Source organism: Cricetulus griseus, chromosome 7 (genome assembly GCF_003668045.3).
Source record: "Cricetulus griseus strain 17A/GY chromosome 7, alternate assembly CriGri-PICRH-1.0, whole genome shotgun sequence".
Classification (NCBI taxonomy): Eukaryota; Metazoa; Chordata; class Mammalia; order Rodentia; family Cricetidae; genus Cricetulus; species Cricetulus griseus.
Genome location: NC_048600.1, coordinates 34,075,081 through 34,101,052, shown reverse-complemented (window position 1 = coordinate 34,101,052; position 25,972 = coordinate 34,075,081). Strand labels below are relative to the sequence as shown.

The 25,972-nt window shown below is 41.9% G+C and overlaps 1 protein-coding gene across 1 annotated transcript; it reads right to left on the bottom strand.

The window, feature by feature from the left end:
* Positions 1 to 1,226: 1,226 nt before the first annotated feature.
* On the bottom strand, positions 1,227 to 5,505 carry LOC100755047 (40S ribosomal protein S29-like). Its single transcript, XM_035448081.1, has 2 exons — positions 5,484 to 5,505; positions 1,227 to 1,480 (listed from the first exon to the last, which is right to left on the bottom strand). The coding sequence occupies exons 1-2, from the start codon at positions 5,503 to 5,505 to the stop codon at positions 1,305 to 1,307; spliced, it is 198 nt and encodes a 65-aa protein (XP_035303972.1). The 3' UTR covers positions 1,227 to 1,304.
* Positions 5,506 to 25,972: the final 20,467 nt, after the last annotated feature.

Sequence of the window (25,972 nt, the reverse complement as noted above, 5' to 3'; positions counted from 1 at the left end):
ACTCTATTCTAGGGAAAGTCAAATGTTTAAAAAGAAGAAGAAAGAAAAGTAAACACAATTGGTATCTACCCCCTTCCTTCTGGGTAATTTAACTCACTTTGAGCTGAGAATTGCCCTCTTGTAACATCCACAGGCTTGCCCAGATCTTCAGTGTGGACTCCAATTAGCTTCAACCAGTCGCCACACTCTTGGAAGCCAGTGTGATTTATTTAGCCAGTTGATATGATTTGACCCAATAGGTAAGCAAAGATCCATTTGCTAGAGGGGAAAATCTCTTCTGCCCTCTAGATAGTGTGAGGACAAGGAAACACTGAGCTACAAGTCTCACCAGCCATGTTGACTCATAACAGTGGATCACAGGGTGCAGAAGACATGAGGAAGGTAAAGAAGCCAGACCTTCTCATGGAAGATGCAGCTTTACTCAGTACTGATGATTCCCAGCTGAAAATGGCTTGACTTTTTTCCCAATGGTATAAAATTGAAACACATTCAGTGGAAATGGTGCTTAAATTTTTGAGACTCTCAAATTTGGTTCTCTTCCCAAGCTACTGTTATGCAGAATGAGAGTCTCACAACTAGGTGTAGCAAGATGAACTTCCAGTCCCTGGTACAACTGTCCTTACTTTGTTGTGTTTGGTAGATGGTGGGGCATTTATACAGTTTTGCCTTATGGTGTTTCTTCTTACTATAGATTGATTAAGACATTTCCTAGCTCAAATGGACAAGAGTCTGTAGATAGTTCCATGGCTGAAAATAACTTGAGTTGGATTTTCTAGTAACTTTAAACATACAGCTCACGGAACCAAATTCATATCAGCTAAGAAACGGATTTACATCCTATGGTTTTAGGAAAGAATAAGATGTGACTTCCTGAACATGCTCATAGCAGAAGCAGTGTGCCCATGCTTCCTTTAGTCTTCAAACAGTCCGGAACCACATGTGTCTGTTGCCATTTTACAGATTAGGAAACCAAGGAAGGAAATTTGTCTAAAGACTCACAGCATTAACAGGGCTTAATTGGAGTTACCCTCCACAGGGAACAATGGTCCTCTCAGAGTCACTGGTTTCCAGATAGAATACAAACAATCCCAGGATAAGATGTGCGACATCTTCCCTTGAGTTGTTGGTAACAGATGTTCTGGGAATCTCCAAAATAGTACAGATGATTGACATTTGTCTTAGTTTTGGTTTGTGGTTTGTGGTTTTTTTTTTTTAAGGTCTCCATATTTTTATTGTTTATGTACAAAGACTAGCATGATCTGTTTCACTGGGTAGACAGTCTTAAATAATCCATTCAAGGTTGCTTAGTCCAACTTAATGAAGCCTATGTCCTTCAAGTACTGACGGAAACACTGACGGCACATGTTCAGCCCATATTTTTGGAACAGACCATGGCAGTTAGAGCAGATGTGGCAAGAGCGAGAGCCCTGATGGAACTTCTGCGGGTGACTCCAGTAGAGCTTCTGGTGACCTATCTTGCCTTTAGGCGGCCAAAGAGGAAAAAGGAGTGAGCCCTTAGTTTTGTTTTTTTTTTTTTTACTGTGAAGAGACACAATGACCATGACAACTGTTATAAATAAAACATTTAATTGAGGGGAGGTGCATGCTTACAGTTTCAGAGGTTCAGTCCATTATCATCATGACCAGGAGCATGATGGCATACAGTTCAACCATGGTGCTGGAGCCGAGAGTGCTACATCTTGCCAGCAACAGAAGTCAACTGACTGTCATACTGAGGGAAGCTTGAAAGATACCTTAAAGCCTGCCCCCACAATGATGCACTTCCTCCAACAAGGCCACACCTCCTAATAATACCACTCCCTTTAGGGATCATTTTCTTTCAAACCACCACAGCATGGCTCTTGGTTGCCTACCTGAGCCTATGAGCCCTATGTCTGAATCTACTATCATTACTTTGTTAAATGGACATAATACCAAACTGTCCTCTAAATTCTTATCCCTATAGACAGAGTAGTTAGTGCAGATGCAGATCTCCTCAGGGAAGCAAATGTCTGCTTAGTCATAAATGGAATATCTATACCTCCCCTATCCTGAACATATATGATATGGCATGTATCTCTAGGTGCTATTAGCATAACCAATTTCCTATACTTTCTGTAGGAGGGTCAATGAATCAATGAAGGACTTCTATGAATATGCAAATGAGCCATGGTTTATTGGTTCCTTCCAGTATCCTATTTAATAAATTAATGGAAAAATTAAACAACAGCATCTCTTTGATATGGAATTTTAAATTTTGGTTTCAATGCTTTAGAGCATTGTTCACTGCATTTGTTCTCTTCCCTCCTTCTTCCTACTCCTTCCATGCTCCCCCACTCCATCCCAAATTCATGACCTCTTTTTAATTACTATTATTACACACGCACACACACACACACACACACACACACACACACACACACACACCCTACTGAGCCCATTTAGTGTTGCTCATATGCACACTTGCCCATGGTTGACCATGTGGGATTGGACAAGCTACCTGGGAGTTTGTCCCTGGAGACCTCAGGATGAAACTAAGTTCTGGAACTCCCAAGGTGGGCAGAGAAGGAATGTTGCTAGAGGTTTCTAGAGTTCAAAAGGGGCTCCTAGTTCCACAACACTAAGGCTATTATTACCAAAGATGTTTCAAAAACTCAATTTCTAGTACGTTAGAGCTTATTTCAATATCGTCTTTCAGGTACAATGATGAAAAAAAACGATAAAATGATAAAAAGCAAATGTAGTTGTCCACCAAGAATATGCACACATCCACATCTGAAATCACTCATTTGTTCCCTTGTTCTTATTAACTGAAAATTATTAATATTGTTCTTATTAATTGATAATGATAAGTAAGGCACTAGGTGTAAAAACAACTTTAGCCTTGCACCCACAGAGTACACACAGCACATGGGTTGTTTATGGGGCTTGAGGGGGGGTGGCTGATTGATTGATGATTGTTTGTTTTTTGAGATAGTGTCTTGCAACCTAGCCCAGGATAGCTTTGGGCAAATAAAAAAAAAATCCCCTTGACTGTGATAAGAATGAAATGAGCAAGTAACAAATTTTCATTATTATCACAATCTTGGACTTAACTCGGTAAGTTTTAATTATTATTATTATTCCTAGAATGTTCCACAGCACAAAAGTTATATGTGTCACAAATTTAGCTTAAAACATGAGCGCTATCTCTCCAGAATAGACTGTCTTTGATGATGGTGGAATTATTTTCATTAAAATATTGATGAAAGAGAGAGGGAAGATTCCTTTTGTTTTTATCTAAATCCAGAAAAGTTTGGTGGGTCCTATAAGCAAACATGGTACATAAGGGATGTGGTGGTTAATATTGCCAACTTTACAGGCTCTCTAATCAATCACCTTGGAGATAAATCCCTGAACATGTCTGTGAGGGGTTTTTTAGATTGGGATGAGGACTCAACTCTAAAATGTACACAGAGCCATCCCATGGGCTGGAGTCCTGGCCCTAATAAAAACGAAGAACTGAGCTGAACACCAGCAGCCCTAGGTCTTCCTCCTGACTGACTGTCCATCACTCTTCCTGACTGTGGATGTGATCTGACCAACATCCTCTCTGCAGGGAGCAAAAGAAGTCTTTAGTAAACGATGCTGATATGGCTCTTGGTTGCCTACCTGAGCCTATGAGCCCTATGTGCCTAGGTATCTAGGTCCCCAGTGCCTCAGACTCAGGAGAATGGCTAAGCCTTCACTGGTCCATGTGTACATGTTGACAGGGAGTGAAGAAAATGGCAATTACAGCGTCCTCCTCAGGGGTGTTTACAGACTGCCCCCTACAAAGAACACCTTCTGAAATTATCTAAGCCTCCCTCCTTCTTCAGCTGTATACAATAACCTTGTCTCCTTGTTCAACTGTATACGATAAGCCTGCTCGACTCATAAATAAATGAATGAACTGAATTTCTAATCTGCTTTTGGTGTGTCTCCATCTGAGCACACAGCCCACCCAATGCCAGATTTTCTAAATGCCTGTCTGTCATTTCTTCATTCCCCTTCCACCCAATTAAATCAATCTCGAAGCCAGGTGAGTCATGGCACTTTACACTCCTGCTGGATGTTCAGCATCTTAAAGGACTATACCTTTATACTGTGGCTAGAATAAATTCTTCCTCCATTAGATTATTTTTGTCACATGTTTGTCATAACAACAAAAAACTAACTAATAGAAGGACTGAATGATAATAAACAATCCTAAATAATCCAGAAGCACAATTAAAAATGAGCAAGAGAATCATGGTCTGGGATTGCAAGCTACTTGAAAGGCTGGGGCAGGATTGCAAGTTCAAGGCCAACTAACACTACAAAGCAAGTTCAAAGCCAGCTGTGCAAAAAGACTTCAAAACCATCATTAAGAGATTTTCTCAAAATAAACACTAATATTAAAAGGGGGTTCGGTGGCATAGTACTAATCTAGCACGTGTAAAGCCTTAAATTCAACTCACAGTACTGCAAGAAAAAATGAGCATGAGCTATGACCTGTAAGCAAACCCTTTCTCCCTCAAGCTGTTTTTGGTCAAGGTATTTTATCTTAGCAACAGGAAATGAAAATAAGGCAAATAACCTGCCTAGGATAGTAGTGGAGCATGAAAAGGCTCAAAAAAAGAAATCATAGGAATGTAATAAGACTGCCCACTAGTCCAACATTTCATTGTTCACTTTCTGTAGATTTTGCCCCACATGCTACTTAGGTGGAGTTAGGAAAGAATCGTTTGTGTTTGGGAGAAAAACTGCATATGTCTCCAAGTCTAAGAATGGACCAAGCCTGGAGAAGTAGGACTTTGCAGTCGAATCTAGCTGGGTTCAGTCTTTTTCTCTAGGTTCAGAAGTCTGTGAATGAGCTCATAAGGGAGAAGCTGCCCAGATCTCCTGGTTTTCATGTTCTTCATTTGTTTCCAAGAACTTAGAGGAATGTAATTGTTTTCCAAGTTTTTGCAGAGGTCTACATGAAATGAGCCATGCAATGCATCAAGGTCAGGCCCCTTTACAATCAGGTCCCCCTTTGTGCCTACTTGGAACATGTGAGCATTCCCTGCACTCACCAGGTACTTCAACCAGACCAAATCACACGTGCAAAATGCTGGTGTTTAACTAGATGCATTGTAACCAGGTGCTTTTACCTGCCACAGCGGGTGGTTAAATGACTTGTTTAGAGTCACACAACTTCTAGGCACTAGGAAAACCTTTGAAGACAGCCAGGTTCTAGAGTGCATATCTCAACCAGTATATCATCCCACTTTTCATGTAAGTAAGCAGTGTGTGTATGTCTTGGGAGCCTATCACTTGGTCTTTAGCTTATCCTCAGCACTTGAAACAATGGCTGGCACATAGTAGGTATTCAATAAATATTAATAGTGAATAAATGAACACATATGTGCTCAACAGATCCTTCTCCCATCCTCTCCCAATAACCAAAAGGAGTTAGTGAAACCAGAACACAAACTTCTTACCTTCCTCTTGAGTCAGCACCATGGGACCAGAGGTGCACATAATTCATCCATGAAGATGAATTCAGATAAGAAGATAAAAATACATCCCCATATGTCAGTGCAATAGATTTCTGTGGAAAGATGTTTGGCTGGAATTTCATCTGAACTCCAATCTCCTTTGAGACCACTAAGGAGGGCTCAGCCTGGTGATGATCAGGATGTTTGAGTGTTGCAGTTAAATGAGGACTAGAAGATGTCCCAATAAAGCAGGCCATAACAAGATTAATTTGGGGGGAGGAGAGGTTGGATATGAGAGTGTCCAGACCAGAAAAGACTCCAGGCACTGTTGCCCTGATGAGAACTGAATTTTGTGTTATTTATAGCCACTTCTCAGAAAGAGCAGGGCATGGGGCACTGAAGGACAGAACCATGCAAGGTGCACTAATAGGACTTTGAGGATAATTTACTGCTCAAGTTCAAGGACTTTGCAATAACAGAGAGGCTTTCAAACTCTCAGAAACCTCTGCTGATGGAGGAGGTTAATGGCAGCTGTGCAAGGCTGTCTTCTGGGGTTCACTATCAGTTTGAGCCTGCATGTTATGGCAGCAGCCCCCTCACTCATCCTCTTCCTTTTCATCTCTGACCTGACTCTTACCCCTTCAGTCACAACCAGGGAACTGCACTAAGGCTGATTTGGGGGCAGGGGAGATAGTCCATTCAGGCCAGAGTTCAATCCTTAGAACTCAGGAAGTCCAGCTGCTCACACTTGTAATCCCACAGTTGGAGGTGGGGACAGAAGGACTATGGGTATTGATGGCTGCCAGACTAATGGAATCAGTGAGTTCCAGATCCCCAGGGAAAAAAAAAAAACGAGTTCCAAAAAATGAGGACTACCACACCAAAGTGGTAGTCTTTGAAGTGATGCATGAGGTTGCCCTCTGGCCTGCACATGCATGTACATACATGTGCATGTGCTCCTGCATGCATAACTTTGTATGTACACACACACACACACACACACACACACACACACACACACACACACTGGCTCAGGCCATGAAGATTTTCTTTCAAAACCCTTCACCAGTTCTGGTTTCACATTTCACTGGAGGTAAAGCGATGTTCTGTCAGAGCCCACAAAGCACCTCTCTCTGCACTCCTGGCTCACCTTCCTGGGGCCACACCAGGTCGGAGAGATCTTCAGAGGCAAATGCCACACCCCTCCTACAGGATCCTCTTTCTCACCCTTTGCCCTAGTTAGAAACTGCTTATTTCCTATGAGCTTTTAAGTTCAGACTGTCATTATGGCTCTTCTACTTTGATTCCCTGTGACTCTCTGGCCACATCTGACACAGTGCATAGCCATTTCTTGTTATCATCAGTAAAGTGGCCACAGAATCTCAGTGGTTACCAAATCTCAAACCACTGCTTTTAGCAAACTAAAGGTAAACCCTAAATGGTTCTTCTCTTCAGTCTCTGGTCACAAGAATTTTGTCAACCAATCAACTCTCACCTTGGAACTTAGGTGTTTCTGTTTAAAGATGATTTAATATGTGTGGCTCACAGGCTTTAGACCATGGCCAAAGGCACTACAACACACATCTGAGCAGCACTCTGCTTGGGTGTAAATTTAAACAGAAAACTCACCACACACACACACACACACACACACACACACACACACACACACCACAGGCATCTGAAGGACACAGCTCTAAATAGACCACAAAAAAACCCACCTGTTTAAAGCATTAATGCTGAAGCATGGAGATAAAGCATCAGATGGCTCAACTTCAGTGGGAACCGGTGCATAAATGACCCACAATTTTTTTCAGATTTGTGTGTGTCTATAAAAGGCCGTGACAACAACAAATACAATTGTTTGTGTTGAGCTGGGGCAAACAGATAACTCAGCCAGTAACTTTCTAATATGAGGCCTGAAAACAATGAGAATGACCTCATGGGTTATAAGCCATCTCCAAATGTTCCCCTATCTGTTCCAGTTACTTCTGTGATTATAGAACTAGCGCATAGAAGATCCTTAGCAATGTTGGCTACAGAAGGAAGCCTGGAGTTTGTTTGTATGGTTTGGACAGACTCATCTGTATACAGAGATGTAGAATGTCAGTGATGGGGAGAGCTATGGAGAATTGTCAACCATTGCCCTCACACTGCAGATGAGAAGCAACACCCCAGAGAGAGATGGCAAGTAGCCAAGATCTGGCACAAATATGAATCAGAGAAAGCATTAATTTCTTAAGCCTCTCAAGGTTCTTTCCATTTCGTTCTACTACAAACACCTGGCTGATTCAATCTTTGCTATTACTGGGATGTCTTTGAGCATCTGGCTCTTTGCATGGAACAAAGTGAGTGATCAATAAGTGCAGACAGGCTGGATTACAGAACAGGCAGGCAGTGCTCCCAGAAGAGCAAGAGACACATGTGCCTTCAGCTAAAGTCAGTCACCCCGATTGGAATAACTGGCTTGATTTTAAGCAGTGGTTCTCGCTACAAAGGTTCACAGAAGAAGAAAGTAGAGCTCTGTGCATTGGTGAAAACCATATACACTCTAAGTAGTGCAAAAGCAAAGTCAGATTGATACAGTGAACAAGAGAGATTTCATCACCTCATGCAACAGTCCAAGTTGGGGTGCATTTCAGGTGTGGTTTCCTGAGATCACAACCATTGAGTCTACAGTATTGAGACTCCACTTCTCTGAAATTCTAGCAACTCTGTCTACAGCATGGCTTCCCTAGGAGCAATAGACTGTCTGCAGAGGCACAGAAAATAGTTCAGTGGTCCAGGGTTTCCACCAAAGATCTAAGAATTTCTATGATTGGATCAACTTGTGTCATAAAGTCATTCCTGAATCCATCACCATAGTCAGAAGGCTAGACAGTAATGATTGGCTGGCTGGGTCACATATTATAACCATGGATCTAAAAACATCTTTCAATATTTAGGGATAATTTTAGGAGGAGACAGGAAATGCATCCTAGCTAAACTTAGTTTCTACTGTAAAGCACGCACAGACGGGTTGGACACCTCCAGGGACTCCAATGTAGGAAGAGAGTTTGGGTAACTGCCATCCTTTTAAGCAAAAATTTTCCCTATAGACATTTTTGTTCAAGTTTCATGGTAGTGAAAAACTCCTGACTCACATCCACAATAAAGTTCAGCAATAATTCACAACAGCTGGATCTTATGACAGATGGGGGAGGGAGAGAAAACTGGAGAAACCATCTACCTTCCACATACATGAAAGCACTGTTTTCATGTTCTTTCTCTTTGCTACATCTTCTACATCTTTCTGAATCTCTCTTTCCTTCTCAAACACACACACACACACACACACACACACACACAGAGAGAGAGAGAGAGAGAGAGAGAGAGAGAGAGAACCCCACATTGTTACATGAGTGCTTCAATAAACACCAATTCTAGCTGGGCGTTGGTGGCGCACACCTTTAATCCCAGCACTAGGGAGGCAGAGGCAGGCAGATCTCTGTGAGTTCGAGACCAGCCTGGTCTACAAGAGCTAGTTCCAGGAGAGCCTCCAAAGCCACAGGGAAACCCTGTCTCGAAAAAATAAAAATAAATAAATAAATAAATAAACACCAATTCTTAGCAAACATCTTTGCATGTATATATGTGTGCTTATGTGTGGGGTCCATATGTCTGCACATGTGTCTGTGATTGTGAAGGCCAGAAGCCAACCTTGGGTGTTGTTTATTTTGGTTTTGGGGGCAAAGTCTCTCTCATTCACCTAGAACTTTCTAGGTAAGATAGGATGACTAGCCAGAAAGTGCCAGGAGTACACCTGTCTCTATCCACTCCCAAGCACTGAAATTACTAGTGCTTGTAATCCCCGCCACACCCTGCCTTTTCTTACTTGGGTTCTGTGGGAGTCAACCCATGTCCATGTCCTCAGTCTTGCAGATCAAGCATTATCATCACTGAGCTCTCACTCAAGTCTGTGGCCTTCTCTATCAGCTACTATGCATTCCTTATAAAATGTGCAGGGTCTTTAACTGGGAGGACTGAACTTCTCACCTCCACAATATAGGAGGAAGAATCTACATGACTCTCTTTTCTTTCTGGGGTCAAATAGTCTTCCCGGTACTAAGCCCTCCAGGGAAAAAGCTCCCTGAGCAAGAGCCTCCCTTAGTTATACTGACAGCTACTGGGCAGGGAGAAGGCAGGCCCATCTTGCAAAACTACTTTCATATGTTTATCTTGGGTCTGTGCTGAAGTGTATGGAGTCTTCATAGCTCTGTTTAAACTCAGATGCTAGCAATGCAGCAACACATCAGTGATGAGGTGTGGGGAGCTTGGGGTTGGAGAGAAGGATCCCAGAGAAAGCCCTGGCCCCATGAGTTTGTTGTATAGTGAAGCTCAAAGCAATGATGAGAGGACGCTAAAGGGCCAGGGCTAACCTAATGCAATTTCTCTTGGCACGAGCCATGGGATAGAGTAGATATCAAATGACAGAGAAACACAGTGACAGTGAATGAGTGCCAGATATGCTTTATTTATTGGTTGCAACTCAAATTAGCTCAAGGAAAAAACTGCCAAAGACAGATGCACTGGCTGCTGGCTCTGGCAAGTTAAAGATAGAGCTGCTTTCATGCAGGAGTGGATCCAGGGACATCATTGAAGTTGGGGGTGTGTTCTCTCCCTTTCTCTGCTTTTCTGAAAGGGTGGCCTTATCTTCATCTTCCACAGACAGCCTTTTTCCAAGTTAAGGGACAGATTGCTGTCCCTGGTCACTACTTGTCTCCCAGCTTTGTGACACGAAAAGCAGTGCCTTTCCTCCCACACTGAATCTGGAATTGCACAGGGAGTTCTCTGATTGACCTGGCATGGGTAGGCTTCCAATTTCTGGTACATACAGTCTGAGCCAAAAGCATTGGTTTCATGATTGACAGGTCTTGGAGTGTACATGCACCACAGTGTTAACGTTGTCCAATAGCAGATAGAAATATGATGCAGAGTGAACCAAAACCTGATTCATTCTTTTTCTGAAATTCAAGCTCAATTGCTTGCCTTGTGTTTTATCTGGTATCTTAAAATGGAAGGCAGAGGCTTCTGAAAATGGAAATTTGTCAGGCTCACTTGCTGGGGAAGAGGGTGAATAAATAGATGGACAAAAACAAAATTTCCCTTTGGTTTGGTTTCTCATTAATATGCTCCTGGGTCCAGAAGAACTCAAACCTTGATAAAGAAACAGAAGAAAAATGGAACAATGTTTTATAAACATTACCACAAGAGACTATGAAGGTGATTCAATTGTCAAGTGCTTGCCATATAAACAAGAAGATCTGAGTTGAAATCCTCAGCACCCTCTTAAAAGTCAAGTGTATCAGTGTAGGTCTGTAACTCCCAAATTCATAGGGCAGAGACAGGCAGGTCCCCAAAGCTCACTGGGCCAACCAGTCTAGCCAAATCAATGAACCCCAGGTTCAGTAAGGAGCTTTGACTCAAAAACTAATATAGTCAGACTTTCTTTGGAATGCCAGCTCTTGAATAATGATATCGAGATATTTTATTAATTTTGAAGGCTTGACCTTAGCTTAAGTTTGTTTTCAACTAGCTCTTAAAATTTAAATTAACATGTTTATGTTAGTCTATGTTCTGCATATGTCTCATTACCTCTTCTCAGTACTGTATATCTGACTTCCTCTATGTCTGGATGGAGAATCCCCTGCCTCTCAGATTCTTCTCACAGCTCTGATCTCTGCCTGGAAGTCCCAATTATCCTCTCCTGGCTACCTATTGACCATTCAGCTCTTTACTAAATCAGAATGTGCCTCAGGTAGGTACTGTAAAACAAAGACATATCTTCACAGAGTGTCATCAGATATTCAACATTTATCCCTTTTGTCTAAACAAAACTGAAAGGTTTTAACTCTAACACAGTAAAACTATGTATGATAAGAACAATTATCAAGTAAGGATTACATTCACGATGTCCAGTCCATTTGCATTTGGTAACTTTGGAGAAAGTACTCTATTATTTATCCCATCTTGGTGAGTTCAAAGTTTTGTAGGTAAATCACTTTCTATCATAACTTGTATTACCAACCTAAAAATACATTTCCCAACCTTAAAACACTTTTTTTATCTGAACAACTTAAGCTTTTATGTCTCTCAACTTTGTGTTTCTTGTGAGTTTCTTTTTTGAATTTGGTAACAAGGAAAACTGTAAAACTCTAACTATCTAGTCTTCAACCCTATCAGAGACCTGAGAAGGATAAAATAAAACCTGAGTAAATAAGAAGTGTAGAGAAGCAAGTTACAAAATTATATAAATGACAGAGCAGCTGGCTGCCTGGACAGTCACTCAAGTTTCCTCTGTAACATTGGGGCATCCAACTTCAACCTACAGGCCTAGAATATATAACAGACTTTTCTGTGAAGCAGGAATTTTGAAGGACTGGCCTACCTTGGCAAAGGTTGGCAGTCAATTTCCTTTGTGTCCTGCCTGTACAATTTAGACAGCATATTGCCAACAATCAAGGCAAGGGCAGTTTCTTGCCCAGTGGCTAGATTTGCCACATTAAAAGCAAACTCCATGTGAAGGTTCTTCAATGCCCATCATCCTTTTTTGAAGTAGATTGGTGCTGCCAGGAGCAGACATGTCTCATTGTCATGAAAAGCCCTATGCTATTAAAACATCTTAAATGCCATTTTCTATGGATCTCTGAAGGTTTTGAAGACCACTTATCTAGCTAAAATATATATGTTTAACCTTAAAAACATACTTAGCATGACTGCAAATTTGATTGTTACAGATGAGAAACTACTAACCTGAATTTCTGAATTATCCTAAAGAGTTTGTAATAATATCTTTCAAGGACTACAACTTTACATTTTTAAATGAGATGCATAGGTATAATACTAGGAATATACAGTATGTTATAACAAAAATAACCTTAAATTTGTGTCAATATACAAAAATCCATACCAATTTAAAGTATTTTAGTCTAGTGGGTGCTTTTTAACTTAAAAGTAGATTCAATTATCTATCCTTTTACCATATCATTCCTATATCTCCCTTTTACTTTTCAGAAAGAGATCCCTGAATCTAACCTCTTTTGTTTAGTTTTCTCTCTGACCATGACCAATAACAACTTGCAAACAGCATCCCTAAATGATGAGAAACATCCATAACCCACTGAATGACCAAAACCACCCACACCATGTCTCAGGAATGTGGGCATCATGTTCTTAAAATTACTTCCTGTTATCTGGGAATGATGACATCTTTAGGCGACCTTGAGAAAATTGGGATAATGGCCAAGTCCTGGGACAGCTAGCTGTATCATTTTCTGTCCAGTCTCTATGTGACTGTATCATTTGTTGTTAAGTCTCTGTGTGATGGAAAAGTATAAGGCTTATCTGAAGTTTTGGGTAGTCTGTGAGGCTGGACCACCTTAACTAGCCACCTTTTAGCTATTCTGGTTAGATTTTTGAGGAAACAGCAATGGAGGCATTCTGAGGGGATGGATCGCATAGGCTACTTATCTTGTCTTCATTGGTTCTGGTCAATTTTTCTGAAAACACCCAAACTGAAAGGTAACAAACATATTTGCATTAACAAAACTATGGAATGTGGGGTGTGCACAAGTCATCTAAAGATGATTTTCTATTCTATATTGAGCAGGTAAATGGCATCTGTCAACTTTATAAGTCCGTTTTGATTAAGTAATCAAATCATAATACAAATCTCTATCCATGCCATATGAAAGGATGCTGTGTAATAATAAGTCATGAGAACTCTGTAGTTAATAAGGTTTATCATGTCTCATCCAGTCACAGAGTTGTTCCCATGTAAAGGGAGCAGCACAAATCCATCTATCTTTTAGTTTTTCTTGGTTTCTTCTTTCATGTCTGTAGTCAAGAATTTCAGCAGGTCTCCCCTGATCAAATCTGGTCCTTATTAATTTTTAAGGAATCCATAGCTTTTCTTTTTCTGTGGAAACAAACGCATAACCTCTACCGCCAACACAACACATTTCCTGACTTCCATTCCGTTGTTAAGACATCCTTAAAATATATAGGCTGGTTTAATTCAGCAGTTTTTTCCAAAAATCCATTGTCTCTCATAGCTTTTATTTTTATTTTTTGGCTCATTGGCATTTAAAATATGTAAAGTTCATAGAGCATTATGTAGGATCCAGACACCTTGTGATATGGTGTTTCCCATCCTTAGGTGGCTTATCCTTTTTTATCTTACTTTACTCTCTCTTTATTATTTTTAAACTATTTTTTCTATGACCCTCTTTTTCTATGTCTGTCATTTTCTTTTTCTTCTTCAGCACCTAAGCACATTTTTAAGTTTACTGTACTTGTTCAGAGGTTTTCTCAGTCTGGACCTCGCTTTCTGCATGCCTGCAGCCATCCAGATCCTATAGGCTAGTTGTTCACAGGCCCTATTCAATCACTCAACTGCACAGCAGGGCCTCTTAAAGGAGCCATGCCTCTGTATTCCCTGAGCATCTGGACTTCCTGAGAGACTGCAGTTGTTAGGAAGCACATTCAGGTGCTTGATTATCACTTTTCTGGGTTGTAGGCCCTATGCTTGATTATACACGCCTCCATGTTGGATGCCAAAAGTAACAGGTCTTTCTTTAGACCACCAGCTCCCAAATAATGACAAAGAAACTTCTTATTAAATATGAAAGCTTAGCCTTAACTTAAGCTTGTTCCCAGCTAGCCCTGAAAACTTAAATTAACCCATTTATATTCATCTACATTCTGCCACATGGCTCTTTACCTCTCCTCAGTATCATATGCCCGACTTCTTCTACTCTCACTGGCAAATCTCCCACCTCAGATTCTTTTCACAGTTCTTATCTCTCCCTGGGAATCCCAACTATCCTCTCCTGCCTACCTATTGGCCATTCAGCTCTTTCTTAGACCAATCAGGAGGTGCCTTAGCTAAGTTAGGCTAAACAGAGACATATCTTACAAAAAGATTATCCCAATAGACTAAAGTGGAAAGTAACCAAGTAAGACACCTGATATTGACCTCTGGCCTCCATAAATATGTACACAATCTTTCACACACATGCATACATACTGCCACATCCTTATACATACAGCACACAAATAAACACACACACATGTACCATACATACAAGGAACGAATGAACGAACGAACGAATGAATGAATGAATGAATGAAGCATGCCCTCTGGCTTGGTGCAATGTCAGCAATTCTTAGGTGTAGAAGTTCTGTGGCCACATGGGTTTAGGAAGGTCTGGGGTCTCTGCAGCAAGATTTTACCCATTCAACATACTCATTTCCACAGCCAATTGTCCAGGAAAGAGAGAGGAATTGTGTAATCTTCCCAAATGCATTATGTTGAGGGAAGCTTTTAAGTAGAACAGATTCAGGGGCTTGAATTCTGTGGAAATTACAGTTCAATTGCAAGCTGCACTTGTATTAGTGAGTGGAGACCCACACTTGCTCCTGCAGAGTATACCATATTATCCCTAAAGAACAAAATTCCAGAAAACGCTGACTACATCCTACTACTGCATCCCATTAAAACTGAGAGGCGGGGAACATAGTGTTTTCCAAGCATGCCCATCCTCCCAACCACTAGGAGCACTGCATCCTGAGCCAGTCAAGTTGTGATGCCACTTCTGGTTTTATGCACTGGCTCTTACGTTATACCTCCCAGCATGCAATAGGACAGGAACTATAGAGAGACATGAGTAAAGCTTGATTTTCTGTGGTGCTTACATGTCCTACTCTATTATTGCAAGTTCAATTAAGAACTGAGAAAACCTGTGAAGGAAAAGTAGTCACTTTTATCAGTGAAGATATAATATGGTAAGATGATTGGACAGGCTGGAAAGAGGCCTCATTGATCTATGCACAAGCTGGGCACTGCTAATACCTTCCCATTACTCCTTCAGTTGCTGCCCCACAATAGCCCTGAGTCACACACACACACACACACACACACACACACACACACACACACACACACACACACACGAAAGCTAATAACTTTAGTTCTTTCTCGGTTACTCAACAGAGAGATGAAGCTTGGAGATAACAGCTTGACTGTACTAATCATACCCCATGAAAGGAGTTGCAGTGAGAGATTTTTGCCCTGCACACGGCTCTGCCTCATACGTTTCTCAGCCACACCATACGCTGACTTCCCCAGCAGCTCGCTGCTTCTTCTCTGTATGCTTGTCAAAGCCTGCCCTCTGCCAAGCTTCCTCTAATGAGCAGCATCCAGGAAGCTCCTGTTCCCTTTCTGCTCCCGACCATCCTCCACCTTCTGTTTGATCTCAACATCTCATTGAAAATTGGATATTGGTAGTTGCCTGTGACGATAATGAGCCATTCATGTCTCAATTTGAAAAGGCATTTGAGACACCTGTTTTCATTAGTAATTATAGATAATTGCTATGGTGGAGAGTTTTTTCTTTAATTATTGCACAGAAAAGGTCTTTAAGAAATGGAACAATTAATTTCCTGAAACCTTACTGAGAGAAAATTATGACGTTAGCCCTCACTTTGTGAAGTATTTCAAGGCAATAGAGCCTGGCTTCTTGCACCAGGAAGAAGTAAATTTATGTTTTAGAAGCAGCTTTCTGGCATAGCTCAGCCATGGCTAAGTATTTTTTAATGTATTCTTCAGAGTTCACTCATTCATTTCATGAACACTTATTGGATGATCATGGATCAGCTGCCCTGTTAATGCCAGGACTGCAATGCCTCACTTTATTCATTCACTCATTTACTCAGCTATTGCGTAATCATAATTGTGGAGTGCACAGTGCCGGGTACTTAAAATGCACCATAGCTGTGAAGCTTTAATAGACAATGGGAGTCTGCTCCCCTAAGGAAGTGTTCCTATTCTCTAGCTCGCTTTCTACATCTGAGTTTGCCTAAACTGTAGGAGTTAGAAGCAATCCAAATATTTATCAAAAGTAAGAAAATGTTAAATGAATCGTAATAATCTGTAATCATTAATAAATGTATTTCTCAAAAAAAGATACAAGGAAGTGATTTTTGATACATTGAAAGGGGTAAAAAGACCTATTAAACAATTTCAATTTTGCAAAATAAGAGAGACTGGAAGAGGGGCTAGGGAGATGGCTTAGTGGGTGAAAGCACAAGCTGTGCATGGGTGAAGACCTGAGTTCAAATCCCCAGCAGCCACATTGGAAGCTGGCATAGCTGTGCAACACCAGCCTCAGAGGTCAGAGATAGGAGGATCCCATGAACTGTCCAGGTAGCCTAGCTGAGAAGGAGCGCTTCCAAGTGAATGAAACACCCTGTCTCACAGAAACAAGGTAGACACCCCCATAAAGGTATAAGCAGCAGGAGGACCCTGCTTCAAAGGATAGGGCAGAGACTAACAGGGATTACCAGATGTTCTCCTCTGGCTACTGCATGCATATTTAGAACACACACACACACACACACACACACACACACACACACACACACACACACACACACACACACTCTTAAGGTTCCCAGACATATGAGTCTTATAAGATACAAAGCTAAGCACTCAGAAGAAAATAGTTATATCCATAAAGACAACAGTAAAGATTTGCAAGATCCCAGGGAGGGAGTTAATAAGAGGGAGTCGGTTCCCTCTACACCCTTGAATACCCGAATTACAGACCATCAGCTTGGAAGGTTTTAAACCCAGGATTCTTCTGTACCAACCCCCAAAGACACGCATCTCAAGAGATCTATCCTGGGTGGGGTCAGGCATTGGACTGATTAGATTCCCTGATTGTTATAATGTCCAGTCACAAGGACTGGCTCTAGGTCAAGCCCTATATCAGAATTAACCAGTGCATCTTCCAATAAGACTGATCCTGGTGCCACCGGAACATTCTGCTGTGGCCTGCCTAAAGGTGGTTTGGCTTCCAGACTTTGTTTTTCTAAAATATCCCCCAGATAATTCTTTTTTATTTTTTTATTTAAATTAGAAACAAGATTGTTTTACATGTCAATCCCCATTACCTGCCCCTCCCATCCTCCCCTGCACCCAACTAACGCCCTACCTATCCAATAATACTATTTCTGCTCCCCAGGGAGAGTGAGGCCTTCCATTGGGAGGGTCTTCAGAGTCTGTCATATCCTTTGGGATAGGGCCTAGGCCTCCCCCCCCCCCACCGTGTGTCTAGGCTGAGGGAGTATCCCTCTATATGAAATGGATCCCAAAGTTCATTCCAACACTAAGGATAAGTGATCTACTACAAAGGGGCACCATATAATTCCAAGGCCTCCTCACTGACACCTACATTTATGGGGTCTGGATCAGTTCCATGCTGGTTTCCCAGTGATCAGTCTGGGGGCCAAGAGCTCCCTCTTGTTAAGGTCAGCTGTTTCTGTGGGTTTCACAAGTGTGGTCTTGACCCCTTTGCTCATCTCTCCTCCTTCTCTGCAACTGGATTCCTGTTCAGTTCAGTTTTTAGCTGTGGGTATCTGCTTCTACTTCCATCAGCTGCTGGATGAAGGCTCTAGGATAAGTTAGTCTTCAATCTTGTTATCAGGGAAGGGCATTTAAGGTAGCCTCTCCACTCTTACTTAGATGGTTAGTTGGTGTCATCCTTGTAGATTTCTGGACACTTTCCTAGTGACTGATTTCACTTTAAACCTATACTGACTCCCTCTTATCTTGCTCTCCTCTATTCTTCCCCCAACACAACCTTCCTGCTCCCTTATGTCCTCCTCTTCTCTCCTTCTCATTCTCTTAGCTTCCTCTCCCCTCCCCTATGCTACCAATTTGCTCAGGAGATCTGTCCCTTTCTCTTTCTCCACACAATAGAAGCAGAAGGTTCATTGCCAAACTCTTTTTATGAGCCTACAATTACCTTGGTACACAAGCCACACAAAGACACAACTAAGAAAAAGAAATACAGACCAATATTCCTCATGAACATTGATGCAAAAATACTCAATAAAATACTGTGAAACCAAATCCAAGAGCATATCAGAAAAATCATCCACCATGATAAAGCAGGCTTCATCCCACAGATGCCGGGTTGGTACAACATACGAAAATCCATCAATGTAATCCACCATATAAACAAACTGTAAAAGAAAAACCACATGATCATCTCACTAGATGCTAAAAAATCCTTTGACAAAATCCAGCACCCCTTCATGATAAAGGTCCTGGAGAGACCAGGGATAACAGGAACATAGCTGAACATAATAAAAGCAATATACAGTAAAACAACAGCCAACATCAAACTAAATGGAGAGAAACTCAATGTGATTCCTCTAAAATCAGGAACAAGACAAGGTCCACTCTTTCCATACCTCTTCAATATTGTACTTGAAGTTGTAGCTAGAGCAATAAGACAACAAAAGGAGATCAAGGGGATTCAAAATGTAAAGGAAGAAATCAAACTTTCACTGTTTGCAGGTGATATGATAGTTTATGTAAGTGTCCCTAAAAACTCCACCAGGGAATCCTACAACTGGTAAACACATTCAGCAAAGTGGCAGGACACAAGATTAACTAAAAAAAAAATCAGTAGCCCTACTAGATACAGACGATAAGAGGCCGAGAAAGAAATCAGAGAAACATCACCCTTTACAATAGCCACAGACAACATAAAATATCTTGGGGTAACACTAACCAAACAAGTGAAAGACCTGTATAGGAAGAACTTCGTGTTTTTAAAGAAAGAAATTAAAGAAGATACCAGAAAATGGAAAGATCTCTCATGTTCTTGGATAGGTAGGATCAACATAGTAAAAAAATGGCAATCTTGCCAAAAGCAATCTACAGAGTCAATGCAATCCCCATCAAAATACCTGCACAATTCTTCACAGACCTTCAAAGAACAATACTCAACTTTATATGGAGAAACAAAAGACTTGGGATAGTCAAAACAACCCTGTACAATAAAGGAACTTCAGGAGGCTTCACCATCCCTGACTTCAAGCTCTATTATAGAGCTATAGTCCTGAAACAGCTTGATACTGGAACAAAAATAGACAGGTAGATCAATGGAATCGAACTGAAAGCCCTGATACTAACTCACATACCTACAAACACCTGATTTTTGACAAAGAAGCTAAAGATATACAATGGAAAAAAGAAAGCATCTTCCACAAATGGTGCTGTCATAACTGGATACTGGCATGTAGAAGATTGCAGATAGATCCATTTCTATTGCCAAGCACAAAACTTAAATCTAGCCGAGCGCTGGTGGCACACGCCTTTAATCCCAGCACTCGGGAGGCAGAGGCAGGCAGATCCACGTGAGTTGGAGGCCAGCCTGGTCTCCAGAGCGAGTGCCAGGATAGGCTCCAAAGCTACACAGAGAAACCCTGTCTCGAAAAACAAAAAACAAAACAAAACTTAAGTCCAAATGGATCAAATACCTCAACATAAATCCAGCCACACTGAACCTCTTAGAAGAGAAAGTGGAAAGTCCCCTTGAACAAATTGGTACAGGAGACAGCTTCCTGACCATTACACCTGTAGCACAGAGACTGAGATCAACAATTAATAAATGGGACCTCCAGAAACTGAGAAGCTTCTGTAAGGCAAAAGACACAGTGAACAAGACAAAATGGCAGCCCACAGATTTGGAAAAGATATTCAACAACCCCATATCTAACAGAGGGCTGATCTCCAAAATTTACAAAGAACTCAAGAATCCAGTTTCTAAAACACCTAATAATCCAATTAAAAAGTAGATTACAGAACTAAATAGAGAATTTTCAATAGAGGAATCTAAAATGGCTGAAAGACACATAAGAAAGTGCTCGACATCCTTAGCCATTAGGGAAATGCAAATCAAAACAACTCTGAGATATCATCTTACTCCAGTCAGAATGGCTAAAATCAAAAACACCAATGATAACTTATGCTGGAGAGGATGCGGATAAAGGGAACACTCCTCCACTACTAGTGGGAGTGCCAACTTGTAAGACCACTTTGGAAATCAGTATGGTGATTCCTCAAGAAAATGGGAATCAGCCTACCACAAGATCCAGCAATTCCACTCTTAGGCATATACCCAGTAGAAGCACATTCATACAACAAGGACATCTGTTCAACTATGTTCATAGCAGCACTATTTGTAGTAGCCAGAACCTGGAAGCAGCCTAGATGCCCCTTAATTGAAGAGTGAATAGAGAAAATGTGGTACATTTACACAATGGAGTACTACTCAGCAGAAAAAAACAATGGAATCTTGAAATTTGCAGGCAAATGGATGGAACTAGAAGAAACCATTTTGAGCGAGGTAACCCAGTCACAAAAAGGCAAACATGGTATGTACTCACTCATATATGGATTTTACACACAGAGCAAAGGATTTCCAGCCTATAATCCATACCACCAGAGAAGCAACAAGGAGGACCCCTAGATAATTCTAGAATGCAAGGAAAAAGGAGGTTTGCCTCTCTCTATCATTCGCATAGGTGGGTCTGGAGACAGTGCTGTAGGTGCCACCTGGAGCTTGCAGGCTATAATATGAGACTCAGCCCCCTCCTCTGATGTGCTACAGTATAATCTCTGTATTGGCACACTAATGTTAGTGTATGTGTGAAGCAAATAACTTACATCATCTAGCCCACTTCCATCTTCTTGAGAAAAGAGAAACCTAACTTTAGTTTCACAGAAGACAAAACCCAGACTTTCAGCCACCTCCCCCATGCCAGCCAGAGGGCATGCATCTGCTCCTAAAAGCTGCAGGAGCATATTGGAGTGAACAGACCAGCCCTAGAAGAGGCCATTTCACCACAGATCAACTTCAGGAGGCCTCCCCTGGGTCCTCTGAGTCCCTGACAATGCATCAGCAGCTGGTAGCTCATCTGCATTTGAGGTTTGTTTATATCGGAACCAGCCAGGGTGCTTGTGGTCTCAAAGAACTAAACTAATTAGCCCCTGCACTTGACATTCGGGGCTGCCACACTCTGGAGGTACAGCTCCCATCTCAGCAACCTCATGAGGGATTTAGGTCACAACAAACTCCTTGGGCACCCTGTGGTAGAAGAGGATCAAAGGGAAGTGCATTTTAGAGTGCCCGGTGTGCACCGTGATTACTTGATAAGATTAAACTTTCTTCTGTGTTTTTCATCATCTCTGGAAAGGGATTCATAAATACCATTTGCATCATTAGCTTTGAGCCAAAGAAGCCCTGGGCCTGATGTAAGATGGTAGGTATGTGACTGGTACTTGCTGTTCTGTAGCCATCTCCATTTTCAGCACCACCAAGGCCAGATGGTACCCGCAAACATGGCCTCCAGAGCAGACTGGCATGTCACCAGCATGTGTTCTTTCCCTCCCTCTGGAAGGAAGGAACCACTCCCTCCCAGTTATAAATTTGCATGGTTTCAGAAGAAGTAGAGGATTAAGGGAGGAGGTATATCTTTAGAGCATCTTAAAACCATCAAACAGCATCTTGCCTCCACACAGAAAGACCCTGTTTGACTTAAACCACAAAGGGAAAAGTGGGTACCAAAGAGGAGCCCCTGGAACTATCCACACCTGAAACTCTGAGTAAAATGTGACTCCCTTGGGGCCTTTAAGCCATCTGAGTTAGGTTCATTACTTGCAAGCAAATGCATCCTAATTGGTTAATGGGTTTTTCTGATCAATTCTTGTCCCTGGCCCCCTCTGAACTCTGGTAGTCACATCCTGTGCACTGGAGACAGAATACCACAGCAACGCACTCTTTTCAGCACTGCTGCGGAGGACCGCCTTTGTGCTGGGCATAAACTGCTGCTTTAAGTGAGTTTATGTGTGCTTGGATTACGAAGGCTCAGGGTGAGGCTCCACTCTACAAATGAAGAGCTCAGAGATGTTTACAACTTCCTAAGGCCACCCAGGAAACACCGTAATATAGGAATTCCAGTCTACATCAGCATACTTCATCACCTGGTATTAAAGACCTAACGCCCACCCCTCCCCAACTAAAAAAGTCAAAACCTGGCACATGATGCCAAAAGATGGTTTTACTTTGCAACACATTTAAAGAAAAAAGAATTAGAATGCTAACCATTATTAAATTATTTTTTACACAGATCCTTAGTGTGTGTGTGTGTGTGTGTGTGTGTGTGTGTGTGTGTGTGTGTGTGTGTGTGTGTGTGTGTGTGTAGGTGCTTACGGTGCCCCAAATCTCCTAGGGTTACAGGTGTCTGTGAGCTGCTCAACATGACTGCTGGGAATGGTGCTTGGGTCCTCTGAACCACTGAGCCAGCTCTGTGGCCCCAGGTCCAGGTTTCTCATTAGCCTTGAAGTGTTGAAAGTTATGAAGTCACCTTGTTGATATGAGAAGAAGCTGACACCCCTAGACCATACTTGTGTTCTCCATCTTCCCTGTCCCTTCTGGGATCATCTTTCTTATTTTAAATGTGTTTCTTAGCTCTTTTAGATACTTGAACTTACAGACTCTGTTATGAGTGCTAGGGGCTGTTCCTTCTTGTCATTGACTGTGTTGGCCAATTTTATGTCAACTTGACACATGCTAGAGTCATCTAAGAGAGAGAACCCCAATTGAGAATGAAAATACCTCAATAAGACTGGACTGCAGGCAAGCCTGTGGGCAGTTTCTTAATTAGTGAATCATGAAGGATAGCCAAGACCATTGTGGGTAGGGCCACCCTCAGCTTGAGGACCTGGGTTCTATAAGAAAGCAGGCTGAACAAACCAGGAATAGCAAGGCAGTTAGCAACACCCCTCCATGGCTTCTGTGTCATCTCCTGCCTCCAGGTTCCTGCCCTGTTTTAGTTACTGTCTTGATATCCTTTGATGATGAGTGATGTGGAAGTGTAAGCCAAATAAAGCCTTTCCTCCCCAAGTTGCTTTTGTCAAGGTGTTTCATCACAGCAATAGAAACCCTAAGACGCTGACATATTCCCCAGTGCCCAGCACAGAATCAATGGTGAACCACTCCTTTTTCTAAACATGGAAAGGAAGTTGAGATGAAACCCAAAATGTCTCTGAGAAGGAAGCCACTATCTTTCTGAGATTGGCATATGATTGAGTCTTAGGAAGGATTGTATAGGAACAGGATGGGACCAGCTCAGGAACACACAAACCCTGCTAGTCTCCCTAATTTCTGGACATGCAATGCAGAAGTAAAGGATGTAGTATGGCTGTGGAATGCTTGCTTATGAAGCCCAGGGTTTGATCCATAGTACTTCAAAAGGAAAATGTAGAGAAAATGTAGCCCATGCATCAGATAACCAGTGTCTAAGAAGGACAGCATAAGGGAGAACTAATTCAGAGACAGAAACTCATCAAACATCCCTGGAGGGGAATGAAATGACACAGCAGGATTTACTTTTACAGTATGAGGGTCCTTTAGGTGAGAGCACACAGTCGGCCACTGGACATCTACTGTGAGCCAGGCTCTGCACTGAGTGTCCAGGACACAAACATGAAATATCATTCTTACCCTTGGAAAGTTCACATTCTTTGGGGGCTTCAGATGAGATGTGCAAGCTTGGGATGCTATACAGGCATAAATAACAAAGCATATCAGGGAACAGTGAAGTACATATGGCTGGAACACAGATTGTAAGGAGGTCTGGGGGGTCTAGATAATGAAGTTGGCAGAGGCCAGATCATAAACGTCCTACATTTAAAGTTGAATCAGGTTCTCATAGTGGGTTAAGGGAGTGAGCTCTGGCACTATAGAGACTGAGATATCCCTGAATCCTTTGTGACTTAATGACTCACCATGGGCAAATGACATGACTCTGTGGGACTCAATTCCCCTGTCTGTAGAACCGGAAAGTAGCAGGAATTGTCTGTCACACATGACTGTGTTCAGATGTTGTTGTGGTTTGGATTTAATATGTCCCTTCCAAAATGGGAGTGTTGAAGACTTGATCCCCAGTCAATTCAGAGGTAGGTCTTTGAAGAAGTAATTGATGGTCATGGCTCTGATATAATCAGTGGATTTATCCATCCATGGATTCATAATTTGGTGATGTTATGGGGAGATAGTGGGAACCAGGGGATGGGGCTGATTCCTGGGAGTATGCCCTTGAAGCACATACTTATCCCAGATCCATCCCTTACTCTTTGCTTCCGAGTACCCATGAGGTAAGTGCCTTTGCTCTATCATGTACCTTCTGCCAAAATGCTCAGATCCAAGGTGAAGGGAGCAAACAACCACCAACTACAGCCACTGAAACTGTGGGCCCAACAAATGGCCCCTCCATTAAGGTGTTTGCCCAGGTATTTTGTCAAGCAGGGGACAAATACAGACACTGGTTGTGCTCTGCATTGAATGGATTTTAAAGATTTCCTTTGATAAATTCAGTCCTTCAGGACATTTGACAGGTAGGATTTTAGTTGGGGGGGTGGAAGAGGAGGAAGGGAGGGAGAAAGGAACTGGGATCGTCATGTAATTCAATCTTGTTTGTAATTCAAATATATAAAAAATGAATAAATAAGAAAATTCAGTCCTTCAGCTCCCATTGAAGACTCTTCTGGCCTGCCCATTCCCACCCTAGCTCGAGTCACACCAAATATCCAAGGAAGACACTTTTGTGAGTTCGAGACTTAGAAATGAAATGTGTGATTCACTTTTCAATTTTCACTTTTATGAATGTGTTATTGCTGTGGGTCACTCTGAATCACCCAGGCTCCTCTGAACAATGTCTGTGACAGCATAGGTGCTCTGGAGTGGTGTCTTTAGGATGATGTCATTTGGAAGTTATCAGCAACACTTTCAGAGACATGGCAGAAGTTGCATTGTTTAGATGTGTGTTAATCATTTAAGCCTCCTGCAAATGAAGAGGGAAGGAGCAATGAAAGTAAGAAAACTCTGGTGTACACTTGCAACTTGCGTCTATACTAAAAAGTGGCTTATGTGACAGCTACATAGTCAGGACTTGAGAGAGTGGGGACATAGGGAGGGGCTGGTCATCCCACTGTCCTATCAAGCTGGCACTGTGCCTGTCACTCCACAAGTACTTTCACTTAAAACCTGGTCTTTTTTTAAATTTTCAAAATGTGGCTGAAAACTATTTTCAGTATTTACTGTATATGAATATGAGTGTCTATGTGTGTGCGTGCATGCATGTGCATGCATGTTCATGTCAAGGCTAGAAGGTTGATGGCGGGTGTCTTCCTCAATCACTTCTCCCCCAAGGATGGGTTCTGTTGGCTGAGAAGCAGTGCTCACGATAAAAGGTCTAGGATAAACAAAATAGTCTGGGGAATTCAAGTGTGGTCTGGCCCTATACCAGATCACCAGGCTAATAATAGCATTTACTCCTAGGCTTCTAGGTAAAAAACAGGTACACATCCCTCCTGTTGAAGACACAAACTTGTGGGCTTAACATTCTTGTTTTCCCTAGTGCTTATCTTCCAGCTTGTACTCTCTACAGCAGAGTTCCTTGCTGAACCTGGAGTTCATTTCTGGCCAGGCCAGCTTGTCTCTGATCACCTGAATCTGCTTTCTGAGCACTAGGATTTCGGGGGTCACCACCCACACCTGGCTTTTATGTTGGTGCCAGTAAGTTGAGCATGACAA